General features: G+C 35.4%; 1 protein-coding gene across 4 annotated transcripts in view; it reads right to left on the bottom strand.

Annotated features, from left to right (window-relative positions):
• LOC138696965 (pleckstrin homology-like domain family B member 1) overlaps positions 1 to 21,877 on the bottom strand; it is a 733,810-nt gene that overhangs the window by 136,643 nt on the left and 575,290 nt on the right. For all 4 annotated transcript variants that reach the window (XM_069822500.1, XM_069822501.1, XM_069822502.1 and 1 more), the window contains one exon: positions 17,204 to 17,327. In XM_069822500.1, the coding sequence (XP_069678601.1) occupies positions 17,204 to 17,327 (124 nt within the window). The remainder of the gene's footprint in view (positions 1 to 17,203; positions 17,328 to 21,877) is intronic.

The following is a 21,877-nucleotide window of genomic DNA, read 5'->3' as shown; positions in this document are numbered from 1 at the left end:
TTCTGGCTGGCACTGGCGGAACCGTGTAATTGCTTGTGACCATTTGCTGTGGTGGTGTGGAGGAAAACTGTTCCAGAAGGTATTTCCTCTTTGCCCTTGTGTATTTGAATCACGGAATTAAACACAAATAACAACAAAGACACTGAAGAAACATTTTGTGTGTCCATCCAGAGGGGTAACAATCTTTTTGGGAGCCTTTCCGCGCACAAACAAAGGGATTCGTCACTCATACAGGGTGTACACTATGTAACTTTAGACAACATGGCCGGCGAGGTGAATTTTCGATCCCCTTATGCACCACACGCGTGAGAAATAACGCATTTGAATAACTGAAAAAAAGCCTCTCGAGAGACACGATGTAATCACTGAAAAAGCTTAAATTGCTTCCGTGAATAAGGTAGCAGATTTGTTCATTTTAATTTTGATGTACTACGTAACATCATTGAAGAAGATTATTTTTAGACAACCTTAGGTAAAAGGAGGTTTTTAACAGCTGACGACAGTAGGCTATTATAAAATAGTGTGTTAAAACATTTAAGAATAGTTAGGGTGTCTAAAAACTAGTGTACGATACACATGTTAAAAATTGTTTTATTTTGTTCGCTGGATTTGAGCCTGCGACCTCGTTTAACAAACATCCCTTCTCGCTAATAGAATGCAATTTTAACATTTCATCGTAAATAACTATTCTGATTGTACAGTGTTATCACAGTCTAATATATAGCCACGAAGCTCAATACGTAGTAAATATGCATCCATAGATAGTTGCTAACCACTAGGATCGCTACTATCGCCTCATTACAGACAATGCGAAATAGTACCCGCAAAGTTTATTGCTCCTTGTACCCTCATAAACTCAAGCTTCGTGACTGTATATACTAGACTGTGGTCTTAGACAAATATATATATATATATATATATATATATATATATATATATATATATATATATATATATATATCGGCTGCCACAAGCAAACTTCTCTTCGGAAGACTTCGGTAGATTCCGTGAGAGCTTAGGCTTAGACGTGAAGAAATTTATGCACGATTCCGCTTTGTTTTTCCTTTGTTTTGTTCATTTGTTTGTTGCTTATCCTGTCTGTTTATAGATCAAGTGTTATACAACTAATCTATAACGAAGATACTATATTTAAGGGATAAATTAGGTGTAAAATAAACATATCTTTCCTAGTCGTGTGAACCAGGCGCTGCCCGAAATGGAGATCGGTTATTTTTATTGTATTTTATTATTTTTTTGCGTATAAGGCTGTTAAGTTTGTGTTGATATTCTAACGAAATATCACTTAATCGTTACAATGGACCTCCATAATCAAATTGTATTTTGAAATCAGATTGTATAAATATCTGCTCAGTTCGTCGGATATTCAGCCTTCGTTACACCGTTGCTAAGGGCAACAGCGCTCAGTACAGACGAGTCTATCACATAAACAAATTTTTATAGTTCTTTTGTTTCTGATACAGAAACCACGCCATTAAATGTGGCCATTCACAACATGTTGACGCAGGCGCAAACGAAATGACATCAAAATTAGAAGCTTAGTAGCGCATAGCTTCTAATTTAACTTTACGTCGAACCGAATTATTCAGCCCAGAAGGTAGGAAGAAGCAGAATCTAATTGAAATACAGGATAAACCTACCATCTTATTTCGCAACGTATACTACGTCCTTGAACGTACAGTACAACGAGGAAAACTGTCTGCAACACTGAATTTAGCGTCTGACTCCTTAATACAGAACGGCGATAGAAGTATGTACCAATGCACTAATGGGGTGTAAGAATCTATTCAATTTTAGCCAATCAAAACCAACTCTCAACCTCATACCTGATGCGCATTTGTTTAGTATGTTCTAGTAAAAGGTAAAGGTATCCCCGTAACATGCCATGAAGGCACTTGGGGGGCATGGAGGTAGAGCCCCATGCTTTCCATGACCTCGGCACTAGAATGAGGTGGTGTGGTCGGCACCACGCTCTGACCGCCTTTTACCCCCGGGAAAGACCCGGTATTCAATTTTATAGGAGGCTGAGTGAACCTCGGGGCCGTTCTGAAAGTTTGGAAACGAGAAAAAATCCTGTCACCATCTGGGATCGAACCCCGGACCTAGTATGTTCTAGTACCTGATGTTAAATACTTTTGTGCGAGATCGTGCGTATTTGCTTGTTTTCCGCACAGAACCAATACGCGGTAAGTGTGAAATACCACATTCAGTATTCCCAACGTAACACACATAACAATTTCCCTCTTCTTACCGCTTAAGCGCGACATTCATTTTACTGCTTTAGGCTTTTAACATATTATTTTTAGAGACGTTTAACATAGTAATAATTATAAATTGGAAACTTACCACTGCAATTTCATCTAAATTGCAATGTTAATTATTGTTTTTAAATATTTGCAAAAATTAAGTAAACTCTACTACTCCACGAAGCTTATTGCATTCCTGATACAAGTAACATTAAGAAAGCCGTGAAAAAATCAACAAGATTCCAGATGCCGATGTTATTACTACAATATGTTATATAAATAATATTGTTAAAATATTAAAATGAAAAATAAATCATTACATAACCTTACCGTTTGTTTTAAGTTCGCATTTATAGACTGGGGGGGGGGGGAAGACAGACGTATATCACGGCCTGCTGGAGTATAGTAAACACAGAAAACATTTTATAGCAACAATGTTGAAGAAAGATATTTTGGTTTTCCGAAGTTGCTGTCATTAAACAGAAACCAACATGGAGATTTCATTGCAACTAATTAGAAATTCGTCTTTCAGGTATGTAATAAACGATCTTCGCACAAAATAATGTACGATACACGAGCGGTATGTCTGTTTTCATGTTCTCGGAAATTGAAAAAGCTCAACTACGTTTCGCTTTTTCAATCTTTTCCTCGACCATGAAAACGTCAACATACCGCTCTTGTAACGCATATTACTACAATTATTTTCTTAACAATACAGTTGGCCGTGTAAATGCGTTACGGCCATGCTAGCAAACGTAAGAGTATTAAAATATATCTTAATTTATGATTATATTCAAATTTTACAAGAGTTCTCAGCTTGTTGATATTCACTAAATGGAAGTACCGAGTCCAAAATAAAATGTTATAACTTATAACCTTAAACATTTGGTTAATTTTGCTGTTTCACTGACCATAATACAATTTCTACAGCTATTGTCAAATGTTTACTCATGAATTTCATATTGCAGGAGACCAAGACCATGGCGGTCAATCAAATATAGGCTATATAAAGTTAGCAACTTAAATATTTTATTTAATAGTAATATAATTATGTAATTAGAACATGTATTTGAGTTCAATAAACAATCGACATGCAGCTGACAGCTAACAATGCACTCAGAAAGCAAGCATAATCTATTCACTGCCTACTAGATGATTATGATTGCCTGCAAAACATAACAAGACATTGTGTGTAACGCGACATTCGTTTTTCAGAACTCTCAATAAATAACAATAAAATTAAAATATATTATTTTTTGTAATAATTAGAAATTTAACAAAGCATGCATCTTTCCCCCCATAATTAAGGATCACACAATATATTTAAAGAATAAAAAATACAGTGCATATCTTTAATTATTGGGAAATGAGTAGGCAATTTGTAATGAAAAAGTATTGTATTGTATTTATTAACATTCCATGGTATTCATACATGCTTACAGCTAGAATATGGAACAAGTCAAAAAACTTAATACTATTATAAAGTCTTAATTTATAGTCACAGTCTAGATGAAATATATACAGATGAGATTTACAACATAGTCTACTAGTACAACACAAAGTTTTAGTATCAATTTCATGAAGTGTTATTGAATGTCATGAATTCACGTACAGAATAGAAGGCGTGAGAAATTAGGTACTTCTTTAATTTGGCCCTAAATAATTTTATGTTTTGAGTTTCATTTTTTATATCGATAGGGAGGCTATTAAAAATTTTTACTGCCATATAACGCACTCCTTTTTGATAGCACGATAGACTTGCCGATGGAGTATGAAAGTCATTTTTTGACGTGTATTTATGCTATGAACTGTTGAATTAGTTACAAAGTTTTCACGATTACATACGAGGAAGATTATTAATGAAAAGATATACTGACAAGCCATGGGCATTATTTGTAGTTTTTTGAAAATAGTCCTACACGATTCCCTAGATTTGGCACCTACTATTATTCTAATTACCCTTTTTTTGTAATAGAAATATACTGTTACTATCTGTGGAATTTCCCCAGAATATTATTCCAAAACTCATTACCGAGTGGAAGTATGCAAAGTATATTGTTTTTAAGGTATTGATATTTACTGTCTTTTGCATAGATCTAATAGCAAAACAAGCTGAATTTAGTTTGTGGGTAATTTCTTTAATATGATTTTTCCAATTTAACACATTATCGATTTTTAAGCCAAGAAATTTGGTTGTTGTTGTTTCTAATAGGCATCTATTGTTAATTATTGCGCTAGAAAGTAGACTTATGAGTCACCAATTGTTTTGCGTTCTGCTGAGACTGATGATTGACGGTAACACATTCTCTTCTCTGCAGGGTTGCAGACAGTTACTAGCATTGTCATGTCGCATACCCCTCTCCTTTCATCGCTAATTAAAATAAGATGGGAACTGTCAGCAGTTACGTCTGCCTTACATCAGACTTGAACCAAGGTGCAGATGACTCAGACAGATAACCGCTGAATATTTTAAGATCCACCTCTCTCTCTCTCCATACAAGAGAATGCTGTAGGTTAGTGGCATGGATATTTGTTGGGTGTTGGTCAGCTCTATTTCCAACTTATAAAATAAAAGAGAAGAGAAGAGATCAGCACGCTCCTCGAAAATCTCTCTCTTTCCAATGATGAATGCCATTGCTGTGAGCTGTAAAGTTTTTATCACTTGAGGTAGGCAAGAGCCAACCGTGAGATGAAAGAACGGCTCTGTGGGTGGGAGGTTATGTTAGACTTCTCGCTATGCATGGTTAGATTGGCAGAGAACCACCTGCCCACAGACGTCACTTGCAAAACTGCAAGTACAAACAGTGTAGCCTACTAAATAAGTTATGAGCCAACTCCCATGGAGACACCAACGTTCTCATATTTTGCTTAACGAATGTAAGTCGTCAAAGACTAACATGCACTATATTCAACTCTTTAAACGGACTTTATGAGACTTAATTACGAAGGAAAGGTACATGGTTTAACAAGAATCTCTCTTTACTGCATAACATTATTTTAATTATTTTTGTGCGACATCTGAAAACGGATGTGATATTAGCACAGTCTAGTATATACAGTCGCGAAGCTCAATACGTAGTAAATATGCAAACATTATATAGTTTCTCACCACTAGGATCGCTAATATCGCCTCATTACAGGCAATGCAAAATAGTACCGTCACAGTCTATTGTTTCTAGCACCCTCAAAACTCAAGCTTCGTGACTGTATATAGTAGACTGTGATATTAGGCCTACAGAACAAAATGTAGATATTGAGCAGGCAAGCGTAATCATCTAGTTGGCAGTGCCTCAAATTAAGCTGCCTTTCTAATTGCATTGTTCGTTGCATGGCGATTATTTTTCTCATATCTAACTTTACAGCGATTGTTCATGGAATGTGGAAGGTGAAATCTGATAATGATCCGCATGTAAATTTATACTCAATAATATAATCAGCCCAAGCGAGAATCGAACCCACGCCCGAATACAACCCCGGATCACCAGACAACCACGCCCACTGCCTGAGCTACGCACATGCTAAACTATTTCACGGACTTTTTCTTATTCAGTATCTACGAGACATCTCATTCAGAAATGATGAGTATGAAATGTAATCAATTTTGTTTTAAAAATTAATGACTTGGTTTTCTCCGAAAACGGCTTCTAACTTTTGCTTCATATGTTTTTTCTGTGGTCTGTGCAATAATTCGCAGTTACTACAATGAATAACAGTGAATATTTTTGGTTAATGTACAGAGGTGTGAAAATTATTAGAATAATCTTAATTTTAAAGGTTTTTTAATAGTTCCTTCACAAATGTTCATTGAATTGATGAATATTGGTGTATAATATTACTATACTGATGTAGGATATATTTACTACTAACAATGCCGGAAAGCATTGTTGTACATTGGTATTTTTCTTATTTTACAATTGTTATGGGAATTCAGAAATTATTATATTATGTTGGCGGAATTGGAAACATCAAAAATTAATTAATAAATGCTTTAAACAAATTGTTCTTTGCGTATACATTGTTGTGAAGGTTCAAATGAACGTATACATCTGTTTTATGCATATTTTTTTTTTGTTTCCAATTCCGCCAACATAATATAATAATTTCTGAATTCCCATAACAATTGTAAAATAAGAAAAATACCAATGTACAACACTGCTTTCCGGCATTGTTAGTAGTAAATATATTCTACATCGGTATAGTAATACTACTGGGTTCAAAAAGTTCCCGGAATTTTACTACCATTTTTCGTATTAATATATAACAAGGGATATTATACATTTGTTTTGTTGGTAACATTTATGATGTCATTTCCTTAAAGTTTGTTGATAATGGCGATTGTTGGTTTTGAGTTGTAGGCAATTGTTTATCATAGTGTTTTGTTTGTTCGTCGCATTTTGTAATTATATCCACAGAGCAACGTACAAACATCAAGTTCTGTGTTTTGTTACACAAAACTCCTGCAGAGATTTCTTAAACAAAATTATTGCTGGTGATGAAACTTGGTGCTACTTGTACGACCCAGTCCCTAAACGACAGTCATCTGAGTGGAAATTGAAAACATCTCCTCGGAAGCAAAAATTTCCTAGGGACACTTCCAAAGGCAAAGTTATGTTGGAAGTTTTCTTCGACTCTCAGGGTCTCATCCACCATGAGTTCATTCCAGAAGGTCGTACTGTAATGAAAGAATTGTACGTAGAAATCCTCCTTCGCCTCCGGGACTCAGTGAGAAGGAAACGTCCAGAAAAGTGGGTAGAAAACAACTGGTTCCTTATGCATGACAATGCACCTGCTCATCGCGCAATTATTGTAAAGAATTTTCTTGCCAGCACAACATAACTGCTTTGGATCACACACCAGACTCTCCTGATCTCTCACCACCTGATTACTTTCTGTTTCCCCGTCTGAAAAGTCATCTGAAAGGATGGAGATTCAATGCTGAAGAGGTTATCGCAAACGCGACGAGAGCACTAAGACGGGTTTCACAAAATGGCTTCCAGGCCTGCTTCCAGGAACTCTACACGCGTTGGCAAAAGTGTGTTGTTGCGGAAGGCAACTATTTTGAAAGGAATGCTGTAGAATAGTGTTTAAGGTACGTTGTTTCTATGATACTAGCAAATTCCGGGAACTTTTTGAACCTAGTATGTATATACCAATATTCATCAATTCAATTAATATTTGTGAAGGAACTATTAAAAAACCTTTAAAATTAAGATTATTCTAATAATTTTCACACCTCTGTAGTTACATTAAGCAATCATAAAGCAATTTTTCTTGATTTCAATTAATTTTATAACACTTTCAATACTTAAAATACGATAAAAGTTTAAAATACGGTACAAAAACTTTACAACTTACTAATGCTAAAATGCATTATAAAAAAGTACACTTTTTGTTTGTTCTTGTTTAGTCAACTGTCTGAAGACAGGTTTGAACCTCACAATTGATACCAGTAAGGCATCACTCATGAGGCAACAAAGCCAGGAGATAATGGGGTAAATTTAAAACTCCAAATACAAGAAATGTAGTTAAAATTAAACATAATCAAATCTTAAATTTACTTAGTTGCTGATGTATGAGATATGCAACAAGATCAACAATCGTGAATTTCACAGCGTCACAAGTGAATGACGGTAAGAAAGGCATAACGTGCCTACGAGTTATTTGATTATTCCACAATAAATCACGTCGCTAGAAGTTACGAAAAGATAACATGTTGGCAGCTCTAAGAAGAAAAATGTGTGTTCCACAACTTGACAGTTTACTTATCAGTTACAATGGTTGTAGTGAGGTAATGAAATGTAAATCTTTGAAATGCCTCTTACTGGCAGTTGGAATTGTCTGTTTATTTGTGTTTTATTTTATACATGGCTTTCATTTCAAAACTTCCCAGTATTAATTAACTAATAATTTAAATTGAATTCAATTCAGATAAAAATCACATCAATTTAGATATTGAGGGTGAAGTCTGAAACCAGGCTTAATTGCATTTTAGATTTCACCTCCCTGCCCCCAAGCACCACCACTTTGAAATTTCAAATGGCACCCCTATATTGTGGTGTTTGGGTAAAGGGGTATAAGTCGTTTTTTTGTCCAGGTGGAATTTTGTTCCCCAGATGAACACACAAGTTAAATTATACAAGTGGGTGTGCAAAAATCAAAGAGTACAAGCAGTTGATGTGTTTTATTTGTATAGAAAATTATTTGTAACAAGGGCTCCAAGTTTAATTTTCATTTATCTCCGAGCTCATTTTTATGACTTATCTCCATTTACCCAAACACCACAGATATGTTTATACTTAAATAGAAAGAGCATTCAATTGTTTATACAGGTCATTAATTTGTTTTCACATCTTTTGTTTTCTACCGTCGCCTGGCAACCTGTATTTTTGTTATTATCAGTTGAATGTAGGATGAAAACACAGCTTATTTTGTGTAATTTCCTAAATTTAATCATGTTCTCTCTTGAAGGGTATACACCATTTTAAAATAATTTAATACACAAACACAACTATTACTTGAAATATTCAACAAGTTTTTCTAGCTTTATTCTCTTCAACTCTAATCAACAATAACAACAATCCACGGAAGTGAGGGAGCCTAAACAGGAAGTTTAGTTAAATCTTGATGTAGAGGATTCACAACAAGATCGTCAAGATACATCTCAAACGAATCATATCTCTCATTCTGATGATGAAAATAATCAGAATGGACAAGTTTGCTCATCTAACTTCAGCAAACCTCCAATCAAAAAGAAGAAAGTGAGGAAAAATCAGAAATTATGACTTCATCCCCATATAAAAATGCTCTGAAGATATCAGAGAGGAAGCAAACCGAAGGAACTGGCCAGATGTCCCATCAGTGAAAGAAGAAAAAAGACAGGATTGAACCAGAAACTCTCACAACATCCAAAGAATATTACAATACTTTCTGTCCAGGTTATGGGGAGGTGCAATGTGAAAACTACAAAGAATGGTGGCATGAAGCCTACTCACGCTATGCGGGAACTGGTACATTTATTTGTGACATATGTTAGCGCGTACTCTTGAAGAAATGTATGCGCACTCTTACATGCATATTCCTACAAGACCATGCAATGCCCACATTTTTATTAAAGGGCCAATACTTTTGTATATTTTCTTGTGTTTTATGTTTAAATAATCCATGTTCAAGAAGTTAGTTCACTGGCATAAAAAGTTTTTACTTTATCACTCAACTTTAATCCTGCCAAGCAAATTAATTTATGTTTATGCAGGTGTTGCATGCTGTCTCTTCTCACTTTATAGATCTCTTGGGTATGGAACAACAAGTTTTGATGGAGAAATCATTGCAATAAGTGAAAGTCTCAGGAATCTTCTATGCCACATCAATAAATTTAAAAATGCAGTTATATTGTCAGACTCCAAAGCAGCTATTCTATCAATCGTCTCTAAACACACACCTTCATCTCAAACAGCAGAAATAACTAAAATGCTCTCTCAATTAATATCACTCAATAAAAGAATTGTATTCCAATGGATACCATCCCATTGTGGAATCCTGGGAAACGAGAATGCGGATGCTTTAGCAAAGAAGGGCAGCACTGCTACTTACAGACCTGTTACTAAATCTACGTATTACTCTGTGAAGAGATTTATTAAATCTACATACTTAGACTTCAACAAACAAAATTTGATAACACAATCTCAAGGGAAAAAATGGAACTCTCTGCATCAAAATCCACAGTTAATTCCCGATTTACCACGAAAATCGTCTGTAGCTGCATTTAGATTGGCAACAGGCCATGATTGTTTGGCCAAACACCTCCATAGAATTGGAATATATCAGTCCCCTAACTGCCCATTGTGCAACTCAAATCAAGAAATGGATTCGGAACACCTCAAAATCTGTGCTTCAGTGGCTGGTCATGATAATATCTTTGAAAAATATTGGAGTGCAAGAGGTCAAATGACTTTATTGTCAAACGCCTGGCATTAGAAAACAACAACAACAACATGTTTACTCTACGAGTCCTTTCCCCTAATAAATAATACTTCTCATTTTTATTTAATTTCTCTTCATTATGATTTGTTTTAATGATGCTAGAACTCACTTACTTACTTACTTACTTACTGGCTTTTAAGGAACCCGGAGGTTCATTACCGCCCTCACATAAGCCCGCCATTGGTCCCTATCCTGAGTAAGATTAATCCATTCTCTATCATCATATTCCACCTCCCTCAAATCCAGTTTAATATTGTCTTCCCATCTACGTCTCGGCCTCTCAAAAGGTCTTTTTCCCTCCAGCCCCCCCCCAACTAACGCTCTATATGCATTTCTGGATTGCCCCATACGTGCTACATGCCGTGCCCATCTCAAACGTGTGGATTTAATGTTCCTAATTATGTCAGGTGAAGAATACAATTCATGCAGTTCTGTGTTGTGTAACTTTCCCCATTCTCCTGTAACTTCATCCCTCTTAGCCCCAAATTTTTTCCTAAGCACCTTATTTTCAAACACCCTTAATCTGTGTTCCTCTCTCAAAGTGAGAGTCCAAGTTTCACAACCATACAGAACAACCGGTAATGTAACTGTTTTATAAATTCTAACTTTCAGATTTTTTGACAGCAGACTGGATGACAAAAGCTTCTCAACCGAATAATAACAGGCATTTCCCATATTTATTCTGTGTTTAATTTCCTCCCAAGTATCATTTATATTTGTTACTGTAGAACTTACATTGCCGCAAAAAGACGCAAAATAAGATCATTATGTGAATGAAGACGTACAGAAACACAATGAGAATATGATCTAAATGTGTCCTTCAATACCTGGACTTCATAGTCATTTCAAATATATCACAGATCTGTTTCATTATTAATACATCTTTTGATCACTAATTTGAAAAGACTGTACAAAACGGACATTAATCTTCATACACTGAATTCTTTGGATGAGAATCTTTTCTTCTCAAATTACCCATTTTATTTATTATATAGTTCTCGGAAATGAAAGTGTTGGCATGTTGGTTTGGCATGGAACCAGAGCACAACATCAAAACATTACTCTGAACACAGCAGTAATATTAATGTGTCTAAATTTAGACATCAGAATGCATCTAAAAAAAATCATTCATTGTAACACAGCTTTGTGAGGGGATCGTACTGCAAACTGCCCTCTAACCATTAATATTACTTCCGTGTTTATCGTAATATGTATTTGAATAGATAAATTAAGTAATCCAGCATTTCTCAAACTATGATCCGCGGACCACCTGTGGTCCTCAAGGTCTGCCCTTGTGGTACTTCAAAAAAGAGAGAAAAAAAAATAATAAAATTCAAACGAATTGCGTATCACACTATAGCTGAAAATCTCAGAGTTTGGAAATGACACATGGCAATCGCCTTTCACTTTTTCTCCCAGTGCTGACATTTTATGAAATTTATTTACCCTACCCGTCTATCGACTTCCCACTCTTCTCTCAGCAAAAAAAGAGGGATTTAAAGCACTATGAACGTGTTGTTTCTCGCCATCTTTTCCCTGCACATCTGGCGCCGCGCCTGTAACCCAGCTAGGGACTACCCGAATTCATAACAGGACCAAAGTACCGAACCTTTTCATGTGTTTGTGACTTTCTTAATAGTTTGCACATTGAAATGGTCACGTACTGTACGTCGTACACCAATAATAGAACATGCAAAATTGCATCTTTATTTGTTGAAAATCGGGCATATTTCTGCATTTTTTTTTTATTTCTCTTTTTGCAGATGACGATATTAGAAATGTTCTTCTATTAACATTAACTTAATTACCTAGTTAATACTAATATAAAACTAATTGAATTAAATAAATTTTAATTAATTATTTCTACATTAAAATGTAAGTATATTGATATTAAAATATGCTACATAAATGATAAATTTGCTTTCGAAGGGAACAAGAGTAAGGTGGTCCATGGAACTGTTCTGACTTAAAAAAATGGTCCCCACTTCAGAAAAGTTTGAGAAACGCTGAAGTAATCTGTTAAGGATTAAAATGTAAGTTCAATAGAATAGGTTAAAGTTTCTCCTTTAGACGCTATGAAGACGCATGGGGGCATAGAAGTAGATCTCCATGCTTTCATCACCTCCGCATGATCAGCACGCCCCAACAGCCTATTACCCTAGCAAAAGATCCGATACTCAATTTGACAGGAGTCTAAGTGGACCCCGGCAACGAGAAAATTCTCATCACCATCTGGAACTGAACCCAGGACTTTCCAGTCCATAGCCAGTTTCTGTATCAACTGACAAGCAAAGGTTCTCATGGGGGCAGATAAAAAAAGTTTCTTTCTTCTACCATGTTAATAATGTCAAAACAAGTGCTTGTATAAATTTTTGCCACTACAGTGCAATTATGAGGGCCATCCAGAGAGTAAGTCTGCCTGGGTTGTTTACAGAAAGAAAACACAATTTCATGGAAAGATGTATTGGAACAGATACAGCAATTGTTGAGCTATTTTTCAACATATTCTCCACCTGAATTGAGACATGTCATACTGTGAATACATCCCTGTGTCATAGAAGTCTCCCATCTGACATTGTAACAGACATCATCTGCTGTCCACGTTTCCCTAGCAACGAAGTATTTATTTATTGTATACAATAGTTTGACATACTGTGAATTCAGTGTTGTGTTGATTTCTGCAGTTATGGTTCTCACAACAGAGGAGAAGGTGTTTATCATGGAGCGTTATTTCTGGTCATACGGAGTGGGGCATCGGAATGGGCTGAGCTTGCGCCACGTTAAAGAGCAGTACCAGGAATGATTTAACAATGCAAGACCAGATAATACAACAATGTTAGCTGTCATCGAGAAGTTCTGATAGCATATGAGCGATAAATTCAGTCCTGTTTGTTTTGGCACATACTGTATTATATCAGAAATTAATATTTACTAATATAAATATTATGATATTACGATATTACTGGCTCCTAAAAATAATAAATATATCTTCTAGCTAGATAGTGATAAAAAGGAATTGTTATTATATTTCATTATAATATGCTCGGAGAGGAGAATAACTTTTCTGTTTTTTTTAGTAGATTATTTTACGATGCTGTATTAACTAGAAGAGTTGATCTGTGTTTTTTTTTTTCTTCTAGATTAAAATTGCAAGTTTCTTGTTTATGTTAGTTAATTAGTTAGGATACAATTAATTATGATACTTAATCACTCATTTAAAGTTTGTGTGACTGCAACCTGTGTATATTTTTGTATGGCTTTACTTTGTTTATAGTGTATTTTTTTTTTCCTTTTTATTTCTATTATTGTATTTGTATTTCTGGTGGTGTGAAAGAGAAGGCCTGATGGCCTTAACTACACCAGAATAAATAAATAAATAAATGAATAAATATCAACATCTAGGTTATTTAGCGTCTGAATGAAATGAAGGTGATAATGCCGGTAAAATGAGTCCGGGGTCCAGCACCGAAAGTTACCCAGCATTTGCTCATATTGGGTTGAGGGAAAACCCCGAAAAAAACCTAGCCGTTACTCCACAGGTGTGGCTTTTCTCTGGTACAGGCAGTCACTCTTTCATGCAGCTATGTGCTTGTATTCAATTTAATTTTACTCATATGGAAGAAAATTAAGTACCAGATAAATTATTTTAACCCTCGACTGCATTTATGTGTGTATTAAGTGCGCCACCTTGAAAAAAATTATTTCTATCAAATGCATACTCCCTCTCCAATAGGACTCTACAACAGCACACAGAATAGACTATTTAATGGACGAACTTCATACAGTGTTCGAAGATAGAATTATCAGTAGAAATGTGTGGCCCCTTTGATCGCCAGACCTAACCCCTTGTAACTTTTTTCTCTGTGGAAACATTAAAAGACAAAGTGTACAAAGATAACTTACATACCTCGGAAGGGCTGAAAAATAGCATCCAGACAATATCATCTCTATTTCTCAACAGAAATGACAAGAATAAATTCAGCATCGCCTTCTTAATTTATATGCGAAAATGATGATTTAATGGTTTATATTTATGTTCGTGTAAACATATGTTTTAAGAGAATGGCCAATGGTCAAGATCTAAGCTGTATTAGGCCACAAGGCCTGTTACGGTCTCACATAAAATTTTCACGCCATCTCTTAACAGGACAACCCACAGATCTTTGGCCATGTGGTACATAATCATAAATTGCCTTTGGGAGTCTACTATTACTCATTCTTTCCAAATGATGTTTCCAATTAGACTGATATTGAACAATGTAATCTAAAACTGGGTGAGTTTTTAGTTCCTTTAAAATTTCACAATTTCTTTTCAGATCCCATTTAGTATAGCCCACTGTTCTTCACATTTCACAAGCCGTTATTCTGCTTTTATCTGCTTTCCTCGGTGTCCATGCTTCGCTGCCATAGCTGAACATCGGTCGTGCCAATGTGTTGTAGAGACGTATGCGGGTGTGTTTCTGAACCAAGGATGGTTTCATCACACTATTTATAATGCCCATAGTTCTTGTGTATTTATTAATTTTCTGTGATATGTCCAATTCTTCAAAAATGGAAAGATTGTAACCTAAATATGGGAAACTATTACATCTTTGTAATATTTTATTATCGAGACAAATTTTACTGTGTATTGGGTATTTCCCACAGAATGCCATAATTTTTGTTTTATCTGTTGAAATTTCCATATTGTATGTGGCTGCTACTTGCTGCAAATTATATATTGACCTTTGGAGGTCGTCTTCTAAAAGTGCTAATAATACCAAATCGTCTGCAAAGAGAATTGAATCCAATTTAAGGTGTCTGTTAATTTTTACATATCCATGGCGAGTTTGCTTCCACTCTTTAATTATTCGGATCATATAAATAATAAAGAGAATGGGTGATAATCCACATCCTTGTCTTACATCAGTATTGATGTGTGTCCAAGATGATAGCTTACCATCTTGTTTAATTGCTATTTTATTTTGGTTATATATGTTATGAATATTGTGGATAAACTGTTGTGGAACATTGTCGTCTACTAAAATTTGTTCTTGTTTTCTAATGCCAGGGGTTTGACAATAAAGTCATTTGACCTCTTGCACTCCAATATTTTTCAAAGATATTATCATGGCCAGCCACTGAAGCACAGATTTTGAGGTGTTCCGAATCCATTTCTTGGTTTGAGTTGCACAATGGGCAGTTAGGGGACTGATATATTCCAATTCTATGCAGGTGTTTAGCCAAACAATCATGGCCTGTTGCCAATCTAAATGCAGCTACAGACGATTTTCGTGGTAAATCGGGAATTAACTGTGGATTATGATGCAGAGAGTTCCATTTTTTCCATTGAGATTGTGTTATCAAATTTTGTTTGTTGAAGTCTAAGTATGTAGATTTAATAAATCTTTTCACAGAGTAATGCGTAGATTTATAGTCCCGTCGCTCTAATTTCCGGCAGCCAATCGGGTTGCAGGTCGGCTACATTTAAACGTGTGCGTCTTGTGATTCGCTGATTCATTTCTTAAGGCTCGATAAATACTCAATATAATCGCCCGCCATTTTAGCTCTTTCGTTGGCGTTCACAGAAAGCACACGAAGACGTTATTTGCCGCTCAATTATTTGCTGAATTACATTGCGTTTGATTTATTATCATAGGAGCTACGACATGATAATGTTTAACGGTGCGGCAAATAGATTCCTTGTATGGTAGCTCAGCAATGTAAGAACAAAAATGGCGAACGATACTACCTACTTAGACTTTATAGAGCCTTCACTTTCTAAGACGTAAGCAAAGAGGCAGAGTCACGCCGGAAATAACAGCGTCGGGACTATAGTAATAGGTCTGTAAGTAGCATTGCTGCCCTTCTTTTCATATTGGAGTGAAAATGGCAAGTTGTAGCCGATTTAAGTGAACACCATATTTTAACATTTTTGTGGCCACTTCATTCACACACAACCCCTAGAATGTCTGGAGGACCATACCTGCTGTTGGTCGACGGGTCCATTGGACCTAACTGGGAGATCTTATAAATAACCTTGATCTGTCTACTTTATCAAAGGCTTTCTTGAAATCCACAAAAGCCATATGACGTGTCCCAATATTAAATTCTTTGTGTTTTTCTAATAATAGTTTCATTGTAAAATATCTATCTGCGCATGACCTTCCTTTACAAAATCCCATTTGTTCCTCTCCAATGAGATTGGCATAAAATTTTGATAATTTGTTTTTATTATATACTACTTACTTACTTACTGGCTTTTAAGGAACCTGGAGGTTCATTGCCGCCCTCACATAAGCCCGCCATTGGTCCCTATCCTGAGCAAGATTAATGCAGTCTCTATCATCATATCTCACGTCCCTCAAATCCATTTTAATATTATCTTCCCATCTACGTCTCGGCCTCCCCAAAGGTCTTTTTCCCTCCGGCCTCCCAACTAACACTCTATATATATTTCTGGATGCGCCCATACGTGCTACATGCCCTGCCCATCTCAAACGTCTGGATTTAATGTTCCTAATTATGTCAGGTGAAGAATACAATGCGTGCAGTTCTGTGTTGTGTAACTTTCTCCATTCTCCTGTAATTTCATCCCTCTTAGCCCCAAATAATTTCCTAATATATATATTAACCATTAATGGTTTATGACGTATCGGATTACTGATAGCAGGCTCTCTTTGTAACCGGATTTTTTGAGTAAGTTGGCTAAGAGCCAGGCAGCTGCATTGCGATTTCTCTACAATCTATTCACCCAGTAAACAAACTGGTACTATAATATATTCCATTTATTTTGTTTGTATTTAATGAAATCGATGGTTATAAGAAAAACTCAGTTGAACGTAGCAGTGCATAAAGTGCGTCAGGTGTTCAATGTTATAAAAATGTGTACGTCTGCTTGAGGAGTTAAATTACATTTCATGAATATTTCAGCATTGTGTGCGCCAATTTGATTACATAAACATAATAGTGAGTCCTACCTTGTTCTGGTGAGTGGTGCCATCGTTCGCTTCTGTCTCGTTCTTATCGTCAGTGCCGCCACTGCCTGTGCATTCTGCTTTCCCAGCATTCGTTGGACTGAGCAACGCATCATCACTAGATGCACTGCAACAAGATCAACAGTTCTGTTGCATTTCGTATTTAACAAGGACCTGCTATAATTAATATTACAGTGATCTCAAGCCTTGAGAACAACAACGACAGTGGAAATGTATATAATGTTGTTGTTGTTGTTGTTTTCTAATGCCAGGCGTTTGACAATAAAGTCATTTGACCTCTTGCACTTAAATATTTTTCAAAGATATTATCATGGTCAGCCACTGAAGCACAGATTTTGAGGTGTTCCGAATCCATTTCTTGATTTGAGTTGCACAATGGGCAGTTAGGGGACTGATATATTCCAATTCTATGCAGGTGCTTGGCCAAACAGTCATGGCCTGTTGCCAATCTAAATGCAGCTACAGATGATTTTCGTGGTAAATCGGGAATTAAATGTGGATTATGATGCAGAGAGTTCCATTTTTTCCCTTGAGATTGTGTTATGTATATAACTTTGGTATTAAAGATCAATATTAAATTAGACAAACAGCACTTTCAGCCACTAAGAGGAAACTTCGAATTACTTCATTTGTTTTCGTAATGACTGCTTAACAAAGAGTGAAGCTATAAAAAATGTTCGTACCATTGCGGAAGAATTTAAATTTACAAAAAGAAGAAGATCTAATAAATAAACACATTAAAATAATTCGACACAAAATAATACTAAAAGTAATAATGATGTATTAGTTTTATAAAATTAATCAGGTGTCACTTCAAAGCACAATGTTGCAATAAACTAATTCTTAGTAGAAAGCTAATGGTGCAAGTGTCATGACATAGTAAGCAGATTAATAAGTATAAACAACTTACTAATTTAGTAGAAGGTATGAATATGGAGTAATTTTGTTAATTTTTGTTCTAAACTTTCTGTCCCAACCTTTCAAAGCTTTAAGACAATTACGCAATGCCTTGAAGACAGTAAACATGATAGTGAACTCCTTTTTTAAAACAGCTTAGACTAACAGAGGGTAGATGAAGATCTGATTTGTGTCTTGTATTAAAATTATAAATAATTGATTAAATGGCGATCTTACTCGTGTTAATTGTGTAAGCATGTGCGGCTTACAGCTGTTTCGGTGCTTCTTCACACCATCCTCAGAGCCTACTAGATCTCGGCATCATCTCGAACTTTGCTGCCTGTTCTGTGGGTGCGTTCGATTGTTGAAAAGTGTTGAAATGTGGTGTCAAATAGTGTGTGTGTTCTGAAATTGATCTGTGTGTTGAGAATTTGATCAGGGTGTGTTTTAGTGTGTCTGTATATTTCATATTGTTCTAGTGTGTTGAGTTTTTGGTTTTTGGGTTGTATGTGTAGGATTTCCATGTCTGTATTTATGTTATTGTATGTGTGGTTAGCATTAGTTATGTGTTCGGCATATGTACATGTATTGTGTCCTCTGGTTATTGCTTTAATGTGTTCTTTGTATCGAGTTTCGAATGATCTGCCTGTCTGTCCACTGTAGAAACTGTCACAACTATTACATGTGAGTTTGTATACGCCTGTGTGGTTGTATTTATTTGTTTGTGTTGTTTGTGTGTTGAGATGTCTTTGTAGTGTGTTTTCTGTTCTGTGTGCTATGTTGTATTTCTGTTTTCTGAATGAGGATGCGATCTTGTGTGTGTTTTTGTTTTCGTATGTTAGTGTGATGTATGTCTTGTGTTCTTGTGTTTGTGTTTGTTGAGTTAGAACACTGTCAGCTCTTTGCTGACAACATAAAGTCCACTGTAGTCTATTCAGTTGTTGTTTGTCACGAGAAATGAGGGTTATTTTGATCGGTGTTCATTATAGATGCCTGTTGCTAGTAGCCAGAGGTGGGGTGTAGTCAATATATACTGCAGGGCTGTGTCTTCTGCAACTGGTACTGATGATTTTAATTTACTTCTTTTGTGGTTTATGGATGGACAGTATAGAAGAATAATGTACTCACTGATTAACGTTACTGAATAAGTAATAAACTGCTTTACCGTGTTACTATTATATAAATTCTAGTGGTAATTTACCTGGCTGACTAGTTTCGATGTGGCTTGTGTCATCCTCCAAAGTCTAATATAATGTACTTTCCAAATAGATTTTAGAATTATTAAAGAACTTCTGAAAAATCTATTTGCATACTTACCACTTCAAGGGGGTTATATTTAATATAATTAAATATGTACTAAACCTACTGTATATGAACATAGAATTATTCCAATTCAGAAACAACTAAGTAAACCAAAAGAACTCCAAAAGGAAATAACATTTCAATGGATACCTAGTCATTGTGGTATACCTGGAAACGAGAAAGTCGATAATATTGCAAAACAGGCAACATATTTGCAACCAAGACCTCTTCAAGTGATATCTCTATCCAGTGCTTTTGCTTCAGTAAAGTCTCATTTTACAAACCTATGGATCAACAATTGGCTCTCTTCTGACAAAGGAAAAATTTTACAGTCTGTACAAAAGAAACCAAATGACCTGGAAATGTACAAAAACTTGTCCAGACATGTTCAAACATTTTTAACAAGAGCCAGAACAAGTCACATTGTCACTCAATTGTACCTACACCGATTTCACATTTCTGATAATCCTACTTGTCTGTGGTGTAATAATCATGATGAAGATCTGGAACACATTCTTCTATACTGTCCACCCATAAACCACAAAAGAAGTAAATTAAAATCATCAGTACCAGTTGCAGAAGACACAGCCCTGCAGTATATATTGACTACACCCCAACTCTGGCTACTAGCAACAGGCATCTATAATGAACACCGATCAAAATACCCCTCATTTCTCGTGAAAAACAACAACTGAATAGACTACAGTGGACTATAGTGGACTTTATGTTGTCAGCAAACAGCTGGATACATTAAGACGATTGATTCTCTTGAAAGAACTCCAAATAGGAGGTTTTCAGAATTAAACAAGTCCTATATCTCTGCATGATCAGAGGAAAATGTGTCACACATCATTTTTATAATAAATGAAAACTTACCACCATTCATTTCCACAGCATGTTTGATCCAATATCGATTCCACAAATTCTGAAACCGCTTCATAGGCATAACTTCCATAATAAACAACCGGAGCACAAGCTATAGCGATATTCCTTTCCACCCTTTCCATGTCATAAAAGAGAACAACTAATTTCACAGCCTCCAAATGACAGCTATGCTATAAATACTATAAGCGGGTATAAGTTTTAAAGCTTAATCCGATTCTCAGCACAAGCACTTTCTTCTGGCACAATAACACTTCATTATTATGAAATAAATACAACTAATGTCTCTTTTGCAATATGGGCTACAAATTTATGTGACTGAAAGGTCCAGAGATGAAACAAAATAAAACTCCACAGCACACCATCCAGATCTTTTGTTCTATTGCACGCAGTAACACTATACAGCCTTATCAAGCATAGCAGATAACAGAATGAGTAATGATTGATTGGAGGAAGCTTACTGATAAAAAAATTCATTACATAAGTCAGCTACTCCCCACAGCATTTAAAAATACAGAAAAGGTAAACAGTGATAACATCTGTAACATATCAATGTATTACTCTGCGGAAAATGAAGATAAAACAACACTAAATTATTATCACATCTTTTCCTCGATGACTTTATCAGTATTCTAGAATACAACTACACAAATTATTGATGCACAAACCTTTTAACAAATAATAGCACCTAAAGTTTACTTCATGAACGTAGAGAGAACAAAATCTGTAAAGAAAATCAAGCAGATTCAACACCTTATCAAAGGAAGGGCTACTAAGAATTTTTATCACCCTTCACTGGTTTACTGGCATTCTCCTCAGAAACGTGTAGCCTACTTCTTTATCAAATGACCTACAATTACTGACATTTCCAAATGACATCAAGAAATTAATTTCTCATTTGATAAGGATTTCATTTCAAGAGATCACAATTATTTCATGCCCAAGGAATTACTGGTAATTTAGTTTTCAAGTCCAATACAGAGTGAACTGTAAGTAATGTAATTTATTTCAGGGGGTTATTGTTTGAGATATTTCAAACAGAAAAGTTTAATACAATTTTGCTCGTTTATGCTTCCTTTTCGAGATAAAAATTGTTTTATATGAAACATTTTACAGCATGTTTTGGGAAAGTCATTGACTGAATTCCCAATGTCCTCACTCAGTTTAAGAGCGCAGTGTAATATGATAAAAAATGATTGAAAGAATTTTAGCTTTGTCCTTGAAATATGCAGAAATTTGATGTGAACAAATATAACATTTTAAAATTACTCCATTTTGAATCTTGCGTACACTACTTTTAACACTTGAATAACACTTGAATATAATTAATTGATTAATTTTAGTGTGTTTGTATATTTCGTATAATCTAAATTTAACAGAAGAAATACTGAAATCAGAAGTAAACACTGAAATACTAAAACAATTGTCTTTAGAGACCATTAATATTAGGTACCCTCCACAAAACTGGCTTCATTTATACACCGACGGATCCTTGATCTCCAGAGAACAAGGTGCCGGTGCAGGTGTTACGTGCTGTCTCTTCTCACTTTATAGATCTCTTGGATATGGAACAAG

Source organism: Periplaneta americana, chromosome 3, assembly GCF_040183065.1.
Source record: "Periplaneta americana isolate PAMFEO1 chromosome 3, P.americana_PAMFEO1_priV1, whole genome shotgun sequence".
NCBI classification, from domain to species: domain Eukaryota; kingdom Metazoa; phylum Arthropoda; class Insecta; order Blattodea; family Blattidae; genus Periplaneta; species Periplaneta americana.
This window is presented reverse-complemented; position numbering and strand designations above follow the sequence as displayed.